We start from the raw sequence: 17193 nt of genomic DNA on the forward strand, positions 1-17193 counted from the left end.
ATGGCGGTTAGCTAGAGTCTAGACTACCTGTGTAGTCTAGTTGGTCTAGTTGGTAGAGCATGGTGTTTGCAACACCAGGGTTGTGGGTTCGTTTCCCACGGGGGGCCAGCACAGAAAAGAAAAAAAATGTATGAAATGTATGCATTCACTACTGTAAGTCGCTCTGGATAAGAGCGTCTGCTAAATGACTAAAATGTAAAAAAAATGTAAAAAATGTGTTGTTGATGCAGCCCGCTCTTCTGTCTTTCTGCCTCTTTCTGCTGCGTGTATAAGCCAACCGGACCGAATATTGGTGATGGTGTTATCAGTGTTAATCAAATGTTATGCTGCTGTGGAAGTACTGTTGATATTTAAACTAGGTAGTTTACTACACACACTCAACCGGTGACGGGATCTCAAGCCATGCATGTTTGGATAACACGCAAGCTACGTACAGGGCAGATCAACGGACAGGGTAGGGCTGGGGGGTGGCGAACCCTATCTGTGCATGTGCTTGCATAGACTACAGCTCTGCTTTCAACACCACAGTGCCCTCTAAGTGTGTGTCACTAAGCTCAGGGCCCTGGGTCTGACCCCTTCCCTGTACAACTGGGTCCTAGACTTACTGACTGGCCGAGCCCAGGTGGTGAGGATAGGCAACAACACCTATGCCACACTGATCCTCAATCAAGTTTGCTGATGACACGACCGTGGTAGGCCTGATTACCAATAATAATGAGGGTGGTGCCAGGAAAATAACCTCTCCCTCAACGTAAACAAAACAAAGGAGCTGATCGTGAACTACAGGAGACAGAAGAGGGAGCACGCCCCCATCCACATCGACGGGGCCGCATTGGAGAGGGTCAAAAGCTTCAAGGACCGGAAATGGTCCCACCACACCGACACCGTGGTGAAGAAAGTGCTACCGCGCCACTACAACCTCAGGTGGCTGAAGAAATTCGGCATGGCCCCTCATACTCTCACAACCTTTACAGCCTGGTATGGCAGTCAGCCCAGCGCATCACCAGCACGCTGTGTCAAAGGAAGGCCAAAAAGTTCACCAAGGACCACAGTCACCCGAGTCAAGGTCTGTTCACTCTGTTACCATCTAGCAGACAGGGACAGTACATGCATCAAAAGCTGGGACCGAAAAACTGAAAAACAGCTTCTATCACTAGGCCATCAGACTGTTGAACACCCATCACGCCATCTCCTCTTGTTAGAGACAAAGATAGATTCACTCCCATCAAAACACACACACAAGCTCTCTCACACACACCTCATACACAAGCAGACTCCTGTACTCACATATACACTCAGGCACATGCATACACCCATACTCACAAACGTGCACTCTCACACAGCCAACGCTACTGTTCCATGTATAAATACATTAAACACTGGACCAGTGGCAGTCGGTGACGTTTAAGATGAGAGGGGAGGATTCTTTTTTTATGAGCATGGCATTATTTCTATTACAGCATATTGGATGACTGTCATTTATATTCCGTTCACCCAGCTCACTGGCCTCATAGACTAGACGTGACATAGTAAATTAAATCCGGGACACTGAAATTATTATGATATGCTTGGTATGGTTACAATAGACAAATGGTTACAAAAACAAAAGTAAGGTGGTTGATCGGGGTGGATGTATAACACAAACGTCTAGCAACCCAAAGGTTGCGAGTTCGAATCTCATCATGGACAACTTTAGCATTTTAGCTAGTTAGCAACTTTTCAACTACTAGCAACTACTTAGCATTTTGGTTAACCCTTCCCCTAACCCTCTAACCTTTTTTTTGGACATTTTACTCCTTTTTTCTCCCCAATTTCGTGATACCCAACTGCGATCCAATTACGATCTTGTCTCATCAATGCAACTCCCCGACGGGGTCGGGAGAGGCGAAGGTCATGTCAACTGACGACTGAAGTCAGCTTGCAAGCGCCCATCCCGCAATGAGGAGTCGCTAGATCACAATGAGCCAAGTAAAGCTCCCCTGGCCAAACCCTCCCCTAACCTGGGTCAATGCACCGCCCTAATGGTGTCCCAGTCACGGCTGGTTGTGACACAGCCTGGGATTGAACCCCAGGCTGTAGTGACGCCACAACACTGCGATGCAGTGCCTTAGCTGTGCCACTCTGGAGGCTCTAACTCCTGAACTTAACCCTAACCTTAAACCTAACCCCTAGCCTAGCTAACGTTAGCCAGCTAGCTAACTAGCTAGATTTTGTAACATATCATTTGTTTTGCTAATTCGCAATATTTTGTAGGTTTTGCAAATTCGTAACATATAATACTAATTGTAATTTGTAACATATCATACAAAATGGGTGCTTGACATCCACAAATTAAAACATTCGATACGAAACCATAACATATCATACTAAAAATGGAGTGTCTCGGATTTACGTTCAGAATAATACGAAATTATCTGAGACCAGGTTGCAATGTAACATTGATAAGTTTAGGCTACTATATGATACTCAAAATTTCCCAATACTCAGTACCGCCTTGCACACTAGCTGATTTAGGGTGTTATCATTAGTCCAACAGTTGCAAACAATAGTTTATTTTGGACAAAATGTAGGTATGTTTATACCCGTTCCGTTTGCTTCCATTTAATACATGTTTTTCAAAAGAATCGGTAGAATGAATACACTCCTGATCACACGCAAACACAGTTCACTTTCATAGCAGCCACGTTATAATTCCTTCTCACATCTACACGCTCTCCTCCTCACCTTTTCCCTTCGCTTGTGGACTTCAGTGCACAGCACATCAGCTTTCTGTGACCAGGCAAAAAAAACTGTCCAAGCCAAACCTTCATATCATAACCTCTAACCGCTACACACAGCCTACATCGTTGTCACCATATTAGCTAACGTCATAGTCAACATAGCTAATAGAACTAGCGCGTTAGTAAACCCGCTACAATCATGCAGTACAATGAGTGTACAGTCAGCAAGCAGTTTAGCAGTTACACCGGTGGGCCACGGTGGCAATACATTTAGAAAACTAAAAGCTTACCTTGTTGAATGTACTGAAACGATCAGAAAACAAAACAAAATGAGGATACTGAAAACAATTTATTTTGGCATCTTAAAAAGGTAGAAATTGAGTTATGCCTAATATGGCAATACATTTTTTTCCCCAAAATGAATTATTGTTTCTCTAAAAAATGCTGGGTTAAAAATAACCCAATTTGGTTCATTTCGACAACTCAGAACTGGGTCAATATTGGACAGACACAGAATTGGGTTAATTCAACCCAGCAGGTTTGGGTTGAGCGCTTGACCCAACTGTTGCATAAATTAGACTAGATTGCTTGGTTAAACAACCCAGTGTGTTGGGTTGTGACATAAACCCAGCACATTGGGTTGGGGGGATTGACCCAGCAGATGGGTAATTTATGTAATCCTTTGATTATTTTCAGTGTCATCCTAATTTCAATTTTGCTTGCATATTTTTGCCTTCTCTACCATCCCACCCCCTCCCTTTTCTACACACATCAAGATACAATGTTGAATGATTAGAATTTTGATTATTAGAATTTATTTATATTATTTAATGAACCAAACAGTCCAAACATCAGACTAAAGTCTCAGTTGAACTTGATGTGCACACTCCGATTTACAATCTGAGAAAACAATGCATGAGTGCGTGTGACATTTAACATTTGAAGATCACTCTACTAAGGACATGGACTAATGACTCATTACTTAATTAATAGCTGCATTTCATTCATAAAGCACTTTTCACAATGCATTTAAAATAAATTGTTGTGATAGAATGTACCAGAACATATCGTACTGTAGGCAAAAAACAGTGACAAATGCATTAAAAAATGAACTAAAAGTAAATTTAACAGAGCTATAAATAGCGCCTTAAGCATATTAGCATTGGAATGAGACACTCATGCCTCATCCATCCATTGATCCATTAATTCACAGGAACACATCAGCCGGAGGGCTGTGCTTCCTCCTGTCACTTCTCACACTACAGTACATACTAGAGCAGATACTTATCCACTATTGTTCAGTGGAAAGTCTTACTTCAGGGGATTCTGTTCCTGGCAGCTGACACACCGTGGTCTGTAATAATTCCCATGCTGGGGCACAGTGGGAAAGTTGATAAACACATAATAGGACTTGAAGCACACATCCAGTGCCTCAAGCAGTGTACCTTGCTCCAATGCCTGTCCACTAATGACTGTAAACACCTGTGAGCTGTCCCCAAGAGACAACACAAATGGGTAGGGTCCAGTTACCCCTGCCTGGTGCAGGTACTCAACCATGTTGGTCCTAAACTTTTAGGGAAATCATTTGATTTTAGAATATGAGGACTTGTGCAAATCATGGAGGCACACTAGCAATGCCATCACACACAATTTATTTTGTATATTTTATAGTAGTTTACGCCAATCAACACCCAATCCCTGTTTGACGCATACTGTACACCTTCCGTTCATTTGGGGCTGGGACTCATAGGTTCATTTACGCAACACTAACCATGTTTACATCCAACCATTTTCATGCGGATGAATTACCTGACGCATGAAAAAGTAACGACCGGGGTGATGGAAACATGAAATGCTTGTACAATTTTATAAATGCCAACAGACAATTTGTTTGTTCGACGGGGGGGGGGGATCTGTTTGTGTTGTTAAAATTAATTACGTGAAAAATGCCTGTGAAAAATCCTTTATGCACAAATATTGATATAATAACCACGCAATGATAATGTTGTGTAGTCCTCCCACTATGACTCGGGGAAAGCATGCAGTTTATTTGTCTACAGATTAAATAAATGATGATGAACTTCACCGGGTGGTGAATGTGCAAGGTGATGAGCTTGATGCTCCTCTCCAATACATATTGAGGGTCTTATTCTGGTGACATGATGATCGATGCTTGGTTGCCGTTTGACAAATACAAATAATATCGCTTTCATCCATAATAATCTCATAATGTAGGAAGCCTACCCCCACTGTATGTGCGAGCTGTTGGCTAAAGCGCATGTGCCAAGACCAGAGTGGGCACATTTGCTTTATAACGCAATAGAAACCCGTTTAACTTGTTTGTTTTTTTAATTCGGTACATGGGAATTTAACCTCAAAAGAAATTGTTTGTGTGCACTAAGTCATCACAAACAGCCTTTTAACATCAAAAATCTGTTTACTGGAAACATCTTCGCTGGGCAAATGAACACATTGTTTTATGCAGGTTTTAGAATATTTGCATGAAAATCTGTTGCAAATTGGATGGAGTCCTTGCTAATGTCATGCAGTGTGCAGTTATGCGTAACAGATTTTGGAACACTGTTCCTTTCGGTCAAGGTTTACCAAATACCATCTTATTGCTGCATCGATCTCCCTATGCCTATCAACTATTTAAACTTAAAGGCTGCAAGTCAGTGAAAGACTTTTTGGTCTCATTGAATCTGGGTCGGAATGTCTTCCTGCCTATCCTGTAGACTGGTGTTGGGAGGACCACTGGCAGAAGTCTTAAAGTGATTTCACATGATGTATCTGGAGAGAAGTGAATAACTTGATTCCCTGTGGCTCAGTTGGTAGAGCATGGTGTTTGCAACGCCAGCATGGTGTGTGTGCAACGCCAGGGTTGTGGGTTCGATTCCCACGGGGGGCCAGTACAAAAAATAAATAAAAAAATGCATGAAATGAAAATGAAATGTATGTATTCACTACTGTAAGTCGCTCTGGATAAGAGCGTCTGCTAAATGACTAAAATGTAAATGTAAATGTTGATTGCTTCAGGTAAAACATAAATGAGCATCTGAGCCACCACCAGCAGGGTAATTTCAAAATCAAATCAAATTGTCTTTGTCACATGCGACGAATACAACTGGTGTAGACCTTACATTGAAATGCTTACTTACAAGCCCTTAACCAACAATGCAGTTTTTTTTAAAAGCACAAAAAAAGAATAAGTAATAAAAGTAACAAATAATGAAATAGCAGCAGTAAAACAACAATGGCGAGGCTATATACAGGAGGTACCGGTGCAGAGTCAATGTGCGAGGGCACCGGTTAGTCGAGGTAATATGTACATGTAGGTAGAGTTATTAAAGTGACTATGCATAGATAATAACAGAGAGTAGCAGCAGCGTAAGGGGTGGGGGGGGGCAATGCAAATAGTCTGGGTAGCCATTTGATTAGATGTTCAGGAATCTTAAGTCTTGGGGGTAGGAGCTGTTTAGAAGCCTCTTGAACCTAGACTTGGCACTCTGGGTACCGCTTGCCATGCAGTAGCAGAGAGAACAGTCTATGACTAGGGTGGCTGGAGTCTTTCACAATTTTTAGGACCTTTCTCTGACACCGCCCGGTATAGAGGTCCTGGATGGCAGGAATGTACTGGGCCGTACTCACTACCCTCTGTAGTGCCTTGCGGTCGGAGGCTGAGCAGTTGCCATACCAGGCAGTGATGCAACCAGTCAGGATGCTCTCGATGGTGCAGCTGTAGAACCTTTTGAGGATCTGAGGACCCATGCCAAATCTTTTCAGTCTCCTGAGGGGGAATAGGTTTTGTTGTGCCCTCTTTGTCGTGTCTTGGTGTGCTTGGACTATGTTAGTTAGTTTGTTGGTGATGTGGACACCAAGGAACGTGAAGCTCTCAACCTGCTCCACTACAGCCACGTTGATGAGAATGGGGGTGTGCTCGGTCCTCCTTTTCCTATAGTCCACAATCGTCTCCTTTGTCTTGATCAGGTTGAGGGAGAGGTTGTTGCCCTGGCACCACATGGCCAGGTCTCTGACCTCCTCCTTATAGGATGTCTTGTCGTTGTTGGTGATCAGGCCTACCACTGTTGGGTCATCGGCAAACTTAATGATGGTGTTGGAGTCGTGCCTGGCCGTGCAGTCACGGGTGAACAGGGAGTACAGGAGGGGACTGAGCACGTACCCCTGAGGGGCCCCCGTGTTGAGGATCAGCATGGCGGATGTGTTGTTACCTACCCTTACCAACTGGACGAGGTCCATCAGGAAGTCCAGGATCCAGTTGCAGAGGGAGGTGTTTGAGCGCTGAGCTGTAGCCAATGAATAGCATTCTCACATAGGTGTTCCTTTTGTCCAGGCGTGAAAGGGCAGTGTGGTGTGCAATAGAGATTGCATCATCTGTGGATCTGTTGGGGCAGTATGCAAATTGAAATGGGTCTATGGTTTCTGGGATAATGGTGTTGATGTGAGCCATGACCAGCCTTTCAAAGCACTTCATGGCTCCAGACATGAGTGCTATGGGTCGGTAGTCATTTAGGCAGGTTACCTTAGTGTTCTTGGGCACAGGGACTCTGGTGGTCTGCTTGAAACATGTTGATATTACAGGCTCAGTCAGGGAGAGGTTGCCTGCAGGGAAATCTGATCCGTCAACCAGCTACAATATCTCTGTATACTACCTACTGCTGTGGTGCCCTTTACCCTTAAGTGCCCATGAGCTACTCCTAGCCTGTGATGTGTGTATTGTGTGTCAGGTTGGTCACTGTGACAGAATATCTGTGCAAATGACCAATAAAGCAAGTATGGTCAAATAAAGGCCAGACTATATATATGGTAGCAGTGCATGTAATGTATCTAGTCCCAAAGTGGCTGCATGGTTGAAAGAGGCTCTGCCGAAGTTAAGTCTTTCAAGTTTCCATTAAGGTTGTACTATTGGTTATCGGTGGGAGACGTAGACGCTGGTTTACACAGGGCCAATGAAAATCAATGTTAAACAAATCAAAATATATTTGAGATTCTTCAAAGTAGCCACCTTTTGCCTTGATGACAGCTTTGCACACTCTTGGCATTCTCTCAACCAGCGTCATGAGGTAGTCACCAGGAATGCATTTCAATGAACAGGTGTACCTTGTTAAAAGTTAATTTGTGGAATTTCTTTACTTCTTAATCCATATTATGGCAAGAACAGCTCAAATAAGCAAAGAGAAATGATAGTCCATCATTACTTTAAGACATGAAGGTCAGGCAATCCAGAAAATGTCAAGAACTTTGAAAGTGTCAAGTGCATTCGCAAAAAACATCAAGCGCTATGATGAAACTGGCACACATGAGGACCGCCACAGGAATGGAAGACCCAGAGTTACCTCTGCTGCAGAGGATAAGTTCATTGGAGTTACCAGCCTCAGAAATTGCAGCCCAAATAAATGCTTCAGAGTTCAAGTAACAGACACATCAACATAAACTGTTCAGAGGAGACTGCATGAATCAGGCCTTCATGGTCAAATTGCTGCAAAGAAACCATAACTATAGGACACCAATAATAAGAAGAGGCTTGTTTGGGCCAAGAAACACGAGCAATGGACATTATACCAGTGGAAATCTGTCCTTTGGTCTGATGAGCCCAAATGTGAGATCTTTGGTTCTAACCGCTGTGTCTTTGTGAGATGCAGAGTAGGTGAATGGATGATCTCTGCATATGTAGTTCCCACCGTGAAGCATGGAGGAGGTGGGATGGTGTGGGGTTGCTTTGCTGGTGACACTGTCTGTGATTTATTTAGAATTCAAGGCACACTTAACCAGCATGGCTACCAAAGCATTCTGCAGCGATGTGCCATCCAATCTGGTTTGCGCTTAGTGGGACTATTATTTGTTTTTCAACAGGACAATGACCCAATACACACCTCCAGGCTGTGTAAGGGCTATTTTACCAACAAGGAGAGTGATGGAGTGCTGCATCAGATGACCTGGCTTCCACAATCACCCAACCTCAACCCAATTGAGATGGTTTGGGATGAGTTGGACCGCAGAGTGAAGGAAAAGCAGCCAACAAGTGCTCAGCATATGTGGGCACTCCTTCAAGACTTTTCGAAAAGCATTCCAGGTGAAGCTGGTTGAGAGAATGCCAAGAGTGTGCAAAGCTGTCATCAATGCAAAGGGTGGCTACTTTAAAGGATCTAAAATCTAAAATATATTTTGATTTGTTTAACACGTTTTTGGTTACTACATGATTCCATAAGGGACAGGGAAAGGTGTATACCTAGTCAGTTGTCCAACTGAATATATTCAACTTAAATGTGTCTTACCGCATTTAACCCAACCCCTCTGAATCAGAGAGGTGGGGGGGGCTGCCTTAATCGACATCCACGTCTTCAGCGCCCGGGGAATAGTGGTTTAACTGCTTTGCTCAGGGGCAGAACGACAGATTTGTACCTTGTCAGCTCATGGATTCAATCCAGCAACCTTCCGGTTACTGTCCTAACGCTCTAACCACTAGGCTACCTGCCGCCATATGTGCTATTTCATAGTTTTGATGTCTTCACTATTATTCTACAATGTAGAAAATAGTAAAATTAAAGAAAAACCCTTGAATGAGTTGGTGTGTCCAGACTTTTGACTGGTACTGTGTATATATAAACACACACACACACACACACACACACGCACACGCACACACACACAGTGACCAGTTTATTAGCCACACCACCCCGTTCACGAAAATGTCCGTGGCTTGCTATATAAAGCAGGCAGACTGGTATCCAGTTACTGTTCGATTGAACATTAAAATAGGCATTAGAATCCGTGCCAGGCGCGCTGGTTCTAGTATCTCAGAAATGGTTACTAAGGTTTACCGAGTATGGTGCAACAAACAAACAAAACATCCAGTCAGCGGCAGTCTTGTGGGCGAAAACAACTCATTGATGAGAGGTCCAAGGAGAGTGGCAAGAATCGTGCAAGCTAACAGGTGGGCCACAAGGTGGGCCACAAACAGGCAAATAATGGTGCAGTGCAATAGTGGTGTGCGAAACGAAATCTCGGAACCCACAACTCGTCGGTCCTTGTCACGGATGGGCTGTTGCAGCAGACAACCACACCGTCGGTGGTGTAATGGTGTGGGGACTGTTTTCCTGGCACAAATTAGGTCTCTTGATACCAAGTGAGCAACATTTCCATGCCTGAAGAATTCAGGCTGTTCTGGAGGCAAAGTGTGGTCTGACCCGGTACTACGGTGCCTTCAGAAAGTATTCATACCCCTTGACTTATTCCACATTTTGTTGTCTTACAGCCTGAATAAAAAATTTATATAATATATTACACATTACCCCATAATGACAAAGTAAAACAAAATGTGCACATTCATTGAAAATTAAATAGAAATATTTACATAAATATTCACACCCCTGAGTCAATACATGTTAGAATCGCTTTTGGCAGCGATTACAGCTGTGAGTCTTTCTGGGAAAGTCTCTAAGAGCTTTGCACAAGTGGATTGTACAATATTATATTATTTTTTAAATTCTTCAAGCTCTGTTAAGTTGGTTGTTGATCATTGCTCGACAGCTATTTTCAAGTCTTGCCATAGATTTTCAAGCAGATTTAAGTCAAAACTGTTACTATGCCAAAGCCAAAACCATCCAAAGCCTAATTAATAACTTCATCATGCTCAAAGGGATATTCAGTCTGCTTTTCATTTTTTATTCATTTGTAAACAATTCTTAAAAAACATAATTCCACTTTGACATTATGCTGTATTGTGTTTAGGCCAGTGATACAACATCTCAATATAGTCCATTTTTTTATTCAGGCTGTAAAACAACAAAATGTGGAAAAAGTCAAGGGGTGTGAATACTTTCTGAATGCACTGTAGATGGATGTACCTAATAAACTGCCGTCTAAGTGAATATTGAATTGTAATGTTTTTCACCAAGTCCAGGGGAGTGTGGTGTATATCAGGGAGGGCTGGTTATCAGGCCTTTCCTATTAAAGACATTCTCCGGTACTTTGACTACTAAGAAAGTCATTTTTTTAAAACCTCCCGCTTAGGGCTGGATGTGTCAATGTGTAGTTCATACATGCATAATCATGTAGCTCAGTGGACATAACGAGAGCGATATGACAAGGTACACGTATTGAGTACCACAGTACGAGTCATTCATAAAACCTAGCGGTAAAACCCGGAATGGTTCCAATCATTTTTCCACCATTAATTTTTACGTAGGGGATTTTAGAAATACTTCATATAAGGTCTGTGTTTTGTGTAGGCTTACCACGGCGTGACGTTTTGATAACCGCGCAAATCTATCTCGGACAAGGTAACTTTTATCAATCCATTCGCTAATTAGCCACTAATGTGGCTATCATACATAACTACACATCTTGTCACTCGAGGCACAGGGTGTGGAAAAACCTCCACATTTCTCCATGCAAACTCTTATCAGCACATAGCAAGTAACCTAGTAAGTAGATATTATAGCCTTTTTAGTTTCTCTTGTAAATAATTGTTATCGTTTATTTCTCATCCTTTCTTGTGTAATTCATTTTTTCAAATTATCTAGCTTTTATTTTTATTACCATAATGTTTTTAATTACCTTGTCCTTTGTAGTTAACCAGCTAACCTTAGGTCTCTCCGCCGATCCGAAGCAAGGCTATGTACCGGATTGTAACCACTAACGTTACTCCGATAAGCACATGTGCATTTTTCTGTTTTCCGACCTCTGTAAGCGAGAGGCGTCGCTGGAGCCGTGTGATAAAAGGTAAGCCCTGTTTGCTAGTCAAAGCTCTGTGGTTAGCTAGGTGCTTATGAAAGCTAGATAACCACTGTTTGTAGTTCTGTGTACAACGCTCATTTCCTTACAAGTAAAAAGGGACAATTCTTTAGTGAGCTAGCTAGTGAACGTTAGCTCGTGGTTTGTGTAGTCATACATGGTGATATGTTAGCTGGTGTTAGCCCACCAGGGAAGGGATATTTAGCTAGCTGGCTGGCAAGGATAAGTTAGTTGATTTAGCTAGCATGTCACCACTTAGAAAAGTCTGACTACCTGAACGGTGAGCTAACGTTAATTAGCTAACTAGCTAAATATTGCCTGGTGGGCTAGCTAGTTAGGCAACTTGGTTGGCTAGTTAGCTACATTAGCTAAAGTTAGATAGCTGGCTAGATAGCTAACAAAAGACTTGTGGGCTCAATGTTTTCCCCATACAAAACACAAACTGTTTTGTTCCACGAGTGCGTCTGTTGTACATGACTAATCAAATGACCTGTGAAGTAAGACATGTCAGCAGGGATGGAAATTAAGCTAGCCCGGGGCTAGTACTTTTCAGACTGGGCTAGTAGACAATGTGCGAAGCTAGCCAGACACCGCAGTGACATTTTGCCTTTACAAACATCGCATGCCACAGATTCAGGACCAGAATGTTACCCGGTCAAGTAGAAATCATGGGTCTGCTGGCCAGTGCCCAAAATCCTTATGTATAATCCCTGCATATAAATTCCTTTCAGACGATCTCCCCACCATTGTCGATCCTCCTCAGTGACCTCACGGCTGAGGGTTTTAACTTTCCTCTTGAGAATTAGATGCATAAGTACAGTCACATTTTCAGGCAAATAGTACCCTAGACTGTCCTCGTCATCTAGTTGAGCATTAGAGATGATTCCTCCATCCCAGCAGAAATATCCCATCCACATAGTAGGATTTTAGATGTGCAGATAGACCAAAGCCCAGTCTATTTTACCATTACTATAGTCAAGTCTGTGTGTTATGGTATTTAAATAAATGTTACCATTTTAGTAATGAACCTAGCTAGTAAAAGTAGCATTTTCTTTTGTCTTTCAGATGGGCATACTGGAAACCAAGTGACAACACTCAGGTCTGAAGCTTCCATTTTCTGTTGGGAAAGAGAAATGGCCCTGTATTTAACAGAAAAGCTAGCTCATCCAACATGGCGGAAGAGGAAGATCCAGACTGTTGAGAGACCACTTGTCAAATTGTCCAAGGTGGGTTTGTCTTATGATAAACAATGCATTTTCTGTCCAGATAAAGATGTTGATTCGACATTGAAAAATACCCACCACTGACTAAATGTCTCTTTGTTTTCCAGTCCAACAGGAGTGAATCCCTCAGGCCGTCCAGTGCATAGACATCATGTGCCAGTGTGATCTGAGCGCAAGCGTCCAGTTGTGGAGACTACAGTCCATCGAGTCTGTTGGACAGGTCAGTAACTCATCAAATATGATACAATATTGTGTAAAACATTGAATTTGTAGATGCATCGAAATTTTGACTTTAGGTCCCATTCTCCCCATGTTTTAGATGTTACATGCGGAACATCAGGTTCACCCCACCAGAAGCAGTGTATGATCAACGCCACCCTCAGCAAGGTGATCTGCTGGAAGTGACGTACTCTCTCTCACTCTGCGGGTAAGACATAATAAACAGCATAGATATAAATTCCCACTGTGCCCATGATAAAAATGCGATGTGAATTGTGTTTTATTACTGAATGAAACTGTGAGGAGATACACTAAGACCAGCCTTTGTGATTGAACTTAAGTTGGCTGCTTTGAGCAAAACTTGAATATAATAGGCTCCTAGAATAGGTTATATTGTTTGTGTATGATCTTTATTCATTGTTCACTTGTTTTTCAACAATATCAGGTACAGGCAGGGATGACTGGGGCCTTCAAGTAAGACAGTAATAAATAATTTGAACATCACAGATTTAAATTCCCACTGTGCCTATGATAAACTTAACTACATTACTTTAGTTGGCTGCTTTGAGCAAAACTTGTATGTAATACAAGCTATTCTGGGAACCTAGTCTGTATGTGTGGAATATTTTCCCCTGAAAACAGGTACTGACGGGAAGAGCAATATGAGTCTGTCAGAGGTCATCACGTTGGATGGGGATGGAGGCTTTGGTGGTCCACACAACAAAGAAGCAGGTGTCCCTTCCAGTGATGTGGAGCTGACCTAGTGCCAGTAAGGATGGTCTTCGCCAAGGCGGTAAGACCCTCCCTCCCTCCTTGATATAGAAATCCTTCGACTTCACTGCCTCTTCAATGGTATTGGTGTGGTACCCACCAGACCATCCGGTGAGGCACCCAGGATCCCAGACCCCGTGACCCAAAGCCCTGACTCTGCACATCCATCCCTTTAGCCCAGCGTTTCCCAAACTCTGTCCTGGGGACCCCGAGGGATGCACGTTTAGTTTTATGCCCTAGCACTACACAGCTGATTAAAATCATCAAAGCTTGATGATTAGTTAATTATTTGAATCAGATGTGTAGTGCTTGGGCAAAAACCAAAAAGTGCACCACTTGGGGTCCACAGGACAAAACTTTGGAAACGCCTGCTGTAGCCATTTTAAATGCCTTGATGCCCTCCTCTTCGTTATCTGTGCCCCAATTTACAGACGACCCTCCATCCAACGACTGATCTGAGGACCCTTTAGCAGCGACTGAGTAACGAGCTTGGCCTTAACCACTGCTCTGGCCGTCAACCTCCCTCTTCTCATGGTGTGCCAGTTGGGGTTGGTGTGGTGTCCAACTGTTGCCTGCATGCCCCAGGTGCCCTTGTTTTTATAACAATGTCCGGTACAGACAGGGATGACGGGGAGGGTAGCAGTTGTTCTGGCTCAGGTTCAAGGAGACTTGCCATTCCACTGTACCTGCCCCAGAGACAGTTCCTTAGCCCCTGAAGATCCTCCTCTGTGCGCTCTCGGGACAGAGGGTTGTAGTCTTCAGCCGGGTACAGGTCCTCCACTGACTGCACCTGGTTGGGCTTCCTCCACTCGAATTCCACATCTGTATGGCAGATATTGTGAACTGCCAAAATAGGCTGCATGGCAGCACTGATGAGCTCCACGGAGGCATTCGCATGTGGTAGAGAGAATCCCCTGGTCACCTATAGAGACCTGCAAAGAGGAAGGATGTTAAGTGCCACATGCCTTTCAATTCATGAAACTTTGAACACCTTGAAATGCATTTGTTGTAAGAAATGTGCTGTATACTGTAAATAAAGTTTGATTTGATTGATGACATTACAGCTTTAGAATATTTAATAACACATTTTCACATGAAGACAAGTGCAGTTTTTCCATAAACATTAAATTGATAACTTGGGATTTTATCACTTGACATATCAATCATACAGTGGGAAGGATCCTATAAATCAAGACTGTGTGAATGCATGTACCAATCCAAATTGAAAAAAGTACTGTGCCTTTGAAAATGTATCTCTGGTCATGAAACTACAATACGGGCTGGATGTCTTAACAAAGTACATTCTGAATGTCAATAGATTTTTAGATTCATTCTCATCAATGACAACATTCTTGAACTGAGTTATCACTCATCTAAGTCTGGTATCCGGGGTAATCTGGTTAATTATATAATTGATTAAGTGTCTCTCCTTGTAGAATGTTAACAGCTGTATCGAACACATTGTTTTGCTAAGATGCTCAAACTTAACTTAATAGTTACACACACCGACTCAGGATAAACGTTTATCCCTCATGCTGGCCTTGACCAAAACGGTATGTAACCCCTCACTATAGTTGCACTTGTCCACATGGCCAGACTTCTAGTGGTCTCCCCTTTTAATGCTCATCCTTTAAAAATGCCATAAGGTCTGAAATAAACACCCAAGTCGACATACTGTACAAACAAGTAATACAAAATTATATTTTGATCTACTGCTCTGCTAACTAGCTAGCTAAAGTAGTCATTGGCTAGCTAAGACAGAGAAACGGGACGGAAGAAGTTCCAACACTTTATTCAATGAATTTCAGTACAGCACATGGATCAGCTAGAGATGACATGCAGGAGGTCTTCTCTGTTGCCAATTAGTATTTCCCTTTTTTTTTACTAAATTGAGGTGAATATATTGATAAAACTCACTTTGTCCGGGAGAATTACACGGTTATCAAAATGTCACACCAAGGTAAGCCTACACCAAACATACTTAATTTGAAGTGTTTGTAAAATTCACTATGTGAAAAAATGAATGGTGGAAAAACGATTGGAACTATTTCTGTGTTTGGCTGCTAGGTTTTCTGGGTAGTATGACACATCCACTGTGGCGGACTATGTGACGTAGTACTCGATTTTCAGAACTACTGGTAAAAAAAGAATACAAAAGTACTGAAGAATCTCTTTAACGTAAAAGCCAGGCTGTGGTTAGCAGGAGAATCAGGGTGTACTCTAGCCTCGCTCTTAAACCGCCACATCCAACTGGAGATTGTGTGTGTGTGAGTGAGTGCTCGCGCATGTGTTGCTGTAGGGTCTGATGGTGGTTGACCCAGTGTTTCCATCAGGCTGTGCTGTTCTGATAACATTTCTCGCTATTGTATTTGTTGTGTATGTACACATAAGACTGAGGCGTCTCAATATTTTATTGTTTGTTAATATCATTAGTATCCCCTCCCCGAAATGGAATGTCCCACCCCCCCCTCCACATTTCATTCTAATCGACCATATTTACAGGTCAATTATGCTTCATGATTAGTAACCGCTAGACACAATTTTAATAAGCGCCCATGTCTTGATCCGGAGAAATTCAATATCATACAAACGTTTAATTGCCTTTTGATTGCACACTGCAAGGTATAATTGAATGGTTTAATGAATAGTTGAATAGGTGTGTGGTCTCACACAGTAAGGGTAAGGGCGCTATAGAACAGAACTAGGATGTGGATTTTGATATCTGCCATTATGAAACTATAATCTGCATCAGTCACCAGTTAGTGCGGTCGCTCTCCTGATCATCTATGTCTGCAAAGCTTGCTGACAAACAAGTCAACCTTTTCATATAACAGACCTATCATCTCTTCTCTATATCTCTATCTCTTGTCTGTGTATCAGACCTGATGTTTATTTTTGTGGATTTCTAAGCTGTTGTTTATCTCCTGTGTCAGTTGAAGGCTGATAAACTGATTTGTTCATCTCGCTCGCTCTCTCACTCACTCCCTCACTCACTGATACCTAGGTGTCAGAGCTACTTTTGTCCTGCTGTTTTTCTAATATGTTGTTCTCTCTCCTCTCTCTCCCAGGTATCAGGTGTGTCTCCAGGGGAGAGGGAGAGCCAGGCTCCAGGTCTGCTGTTAGCTCCAGGGGTGAGGTGGGGACAGACACCCATCAACCAGCTCACACCCTGGGAGACTGATGAACCCCCTGCCAAACAACAGCACAGAGACTGTGAACCCATAGGTACTGACACACACACACGTGTATACACGCATACAAACGCACACAATACGCGACACACGTACACACCACACAAACACACACACACCTGCACGCAATACTAGTTATAGCAATCATAGTCTGTATTATTGTAATATTTTCCAATTTTAAACAAATCATCTATTTGAGGTGGATATTTAATGAGCATAAGTGACCATGACAATAATGGGTTAAATTTAGGAGCTGTAGAAGTTGAGAACCTATAGTAATAAAGTGAACCCAGAATGGCTGTGCCCTGCAGCAGT

General features: G+C 42.7%; 1 protein-coding gene across 1 annotated transcript in view; it reads left to right on the plus strand.

Annotated features, from left to right (window-relative positions):
- LOC106571749 (kelch-like protein 29) overlaps positions 1–17193 on the plus strand; it is a 327789-nt gene that overhangs the window by 169789 nt on the left and 140807 nt on the right. The window contains exon 4 of the mRNA XM_014145167.3: positions 16756–16912. Within this exon, the coding sequence (XP_014000642.3) occupies positions 16756–16912 (157 nt within the window). The remainder of the gene's footprint in view (positions 1–16755; positions 16913–17193) is intronic.

The sequence above is a fragment of the Salmo salar genome, chromosome 15 (genome assembly GCF_965601325.2).
Source record: "Salmo salar chromosome 15, fSalSal1, whole genome shotgun sequence".
In the NCBI taxonomy this organism is placed as follows: Eukaryota; Metazoa; Chordata; class Actinopteri; order Salmoniformes; family Salmonidae; genus Salmo; species Salmo salar.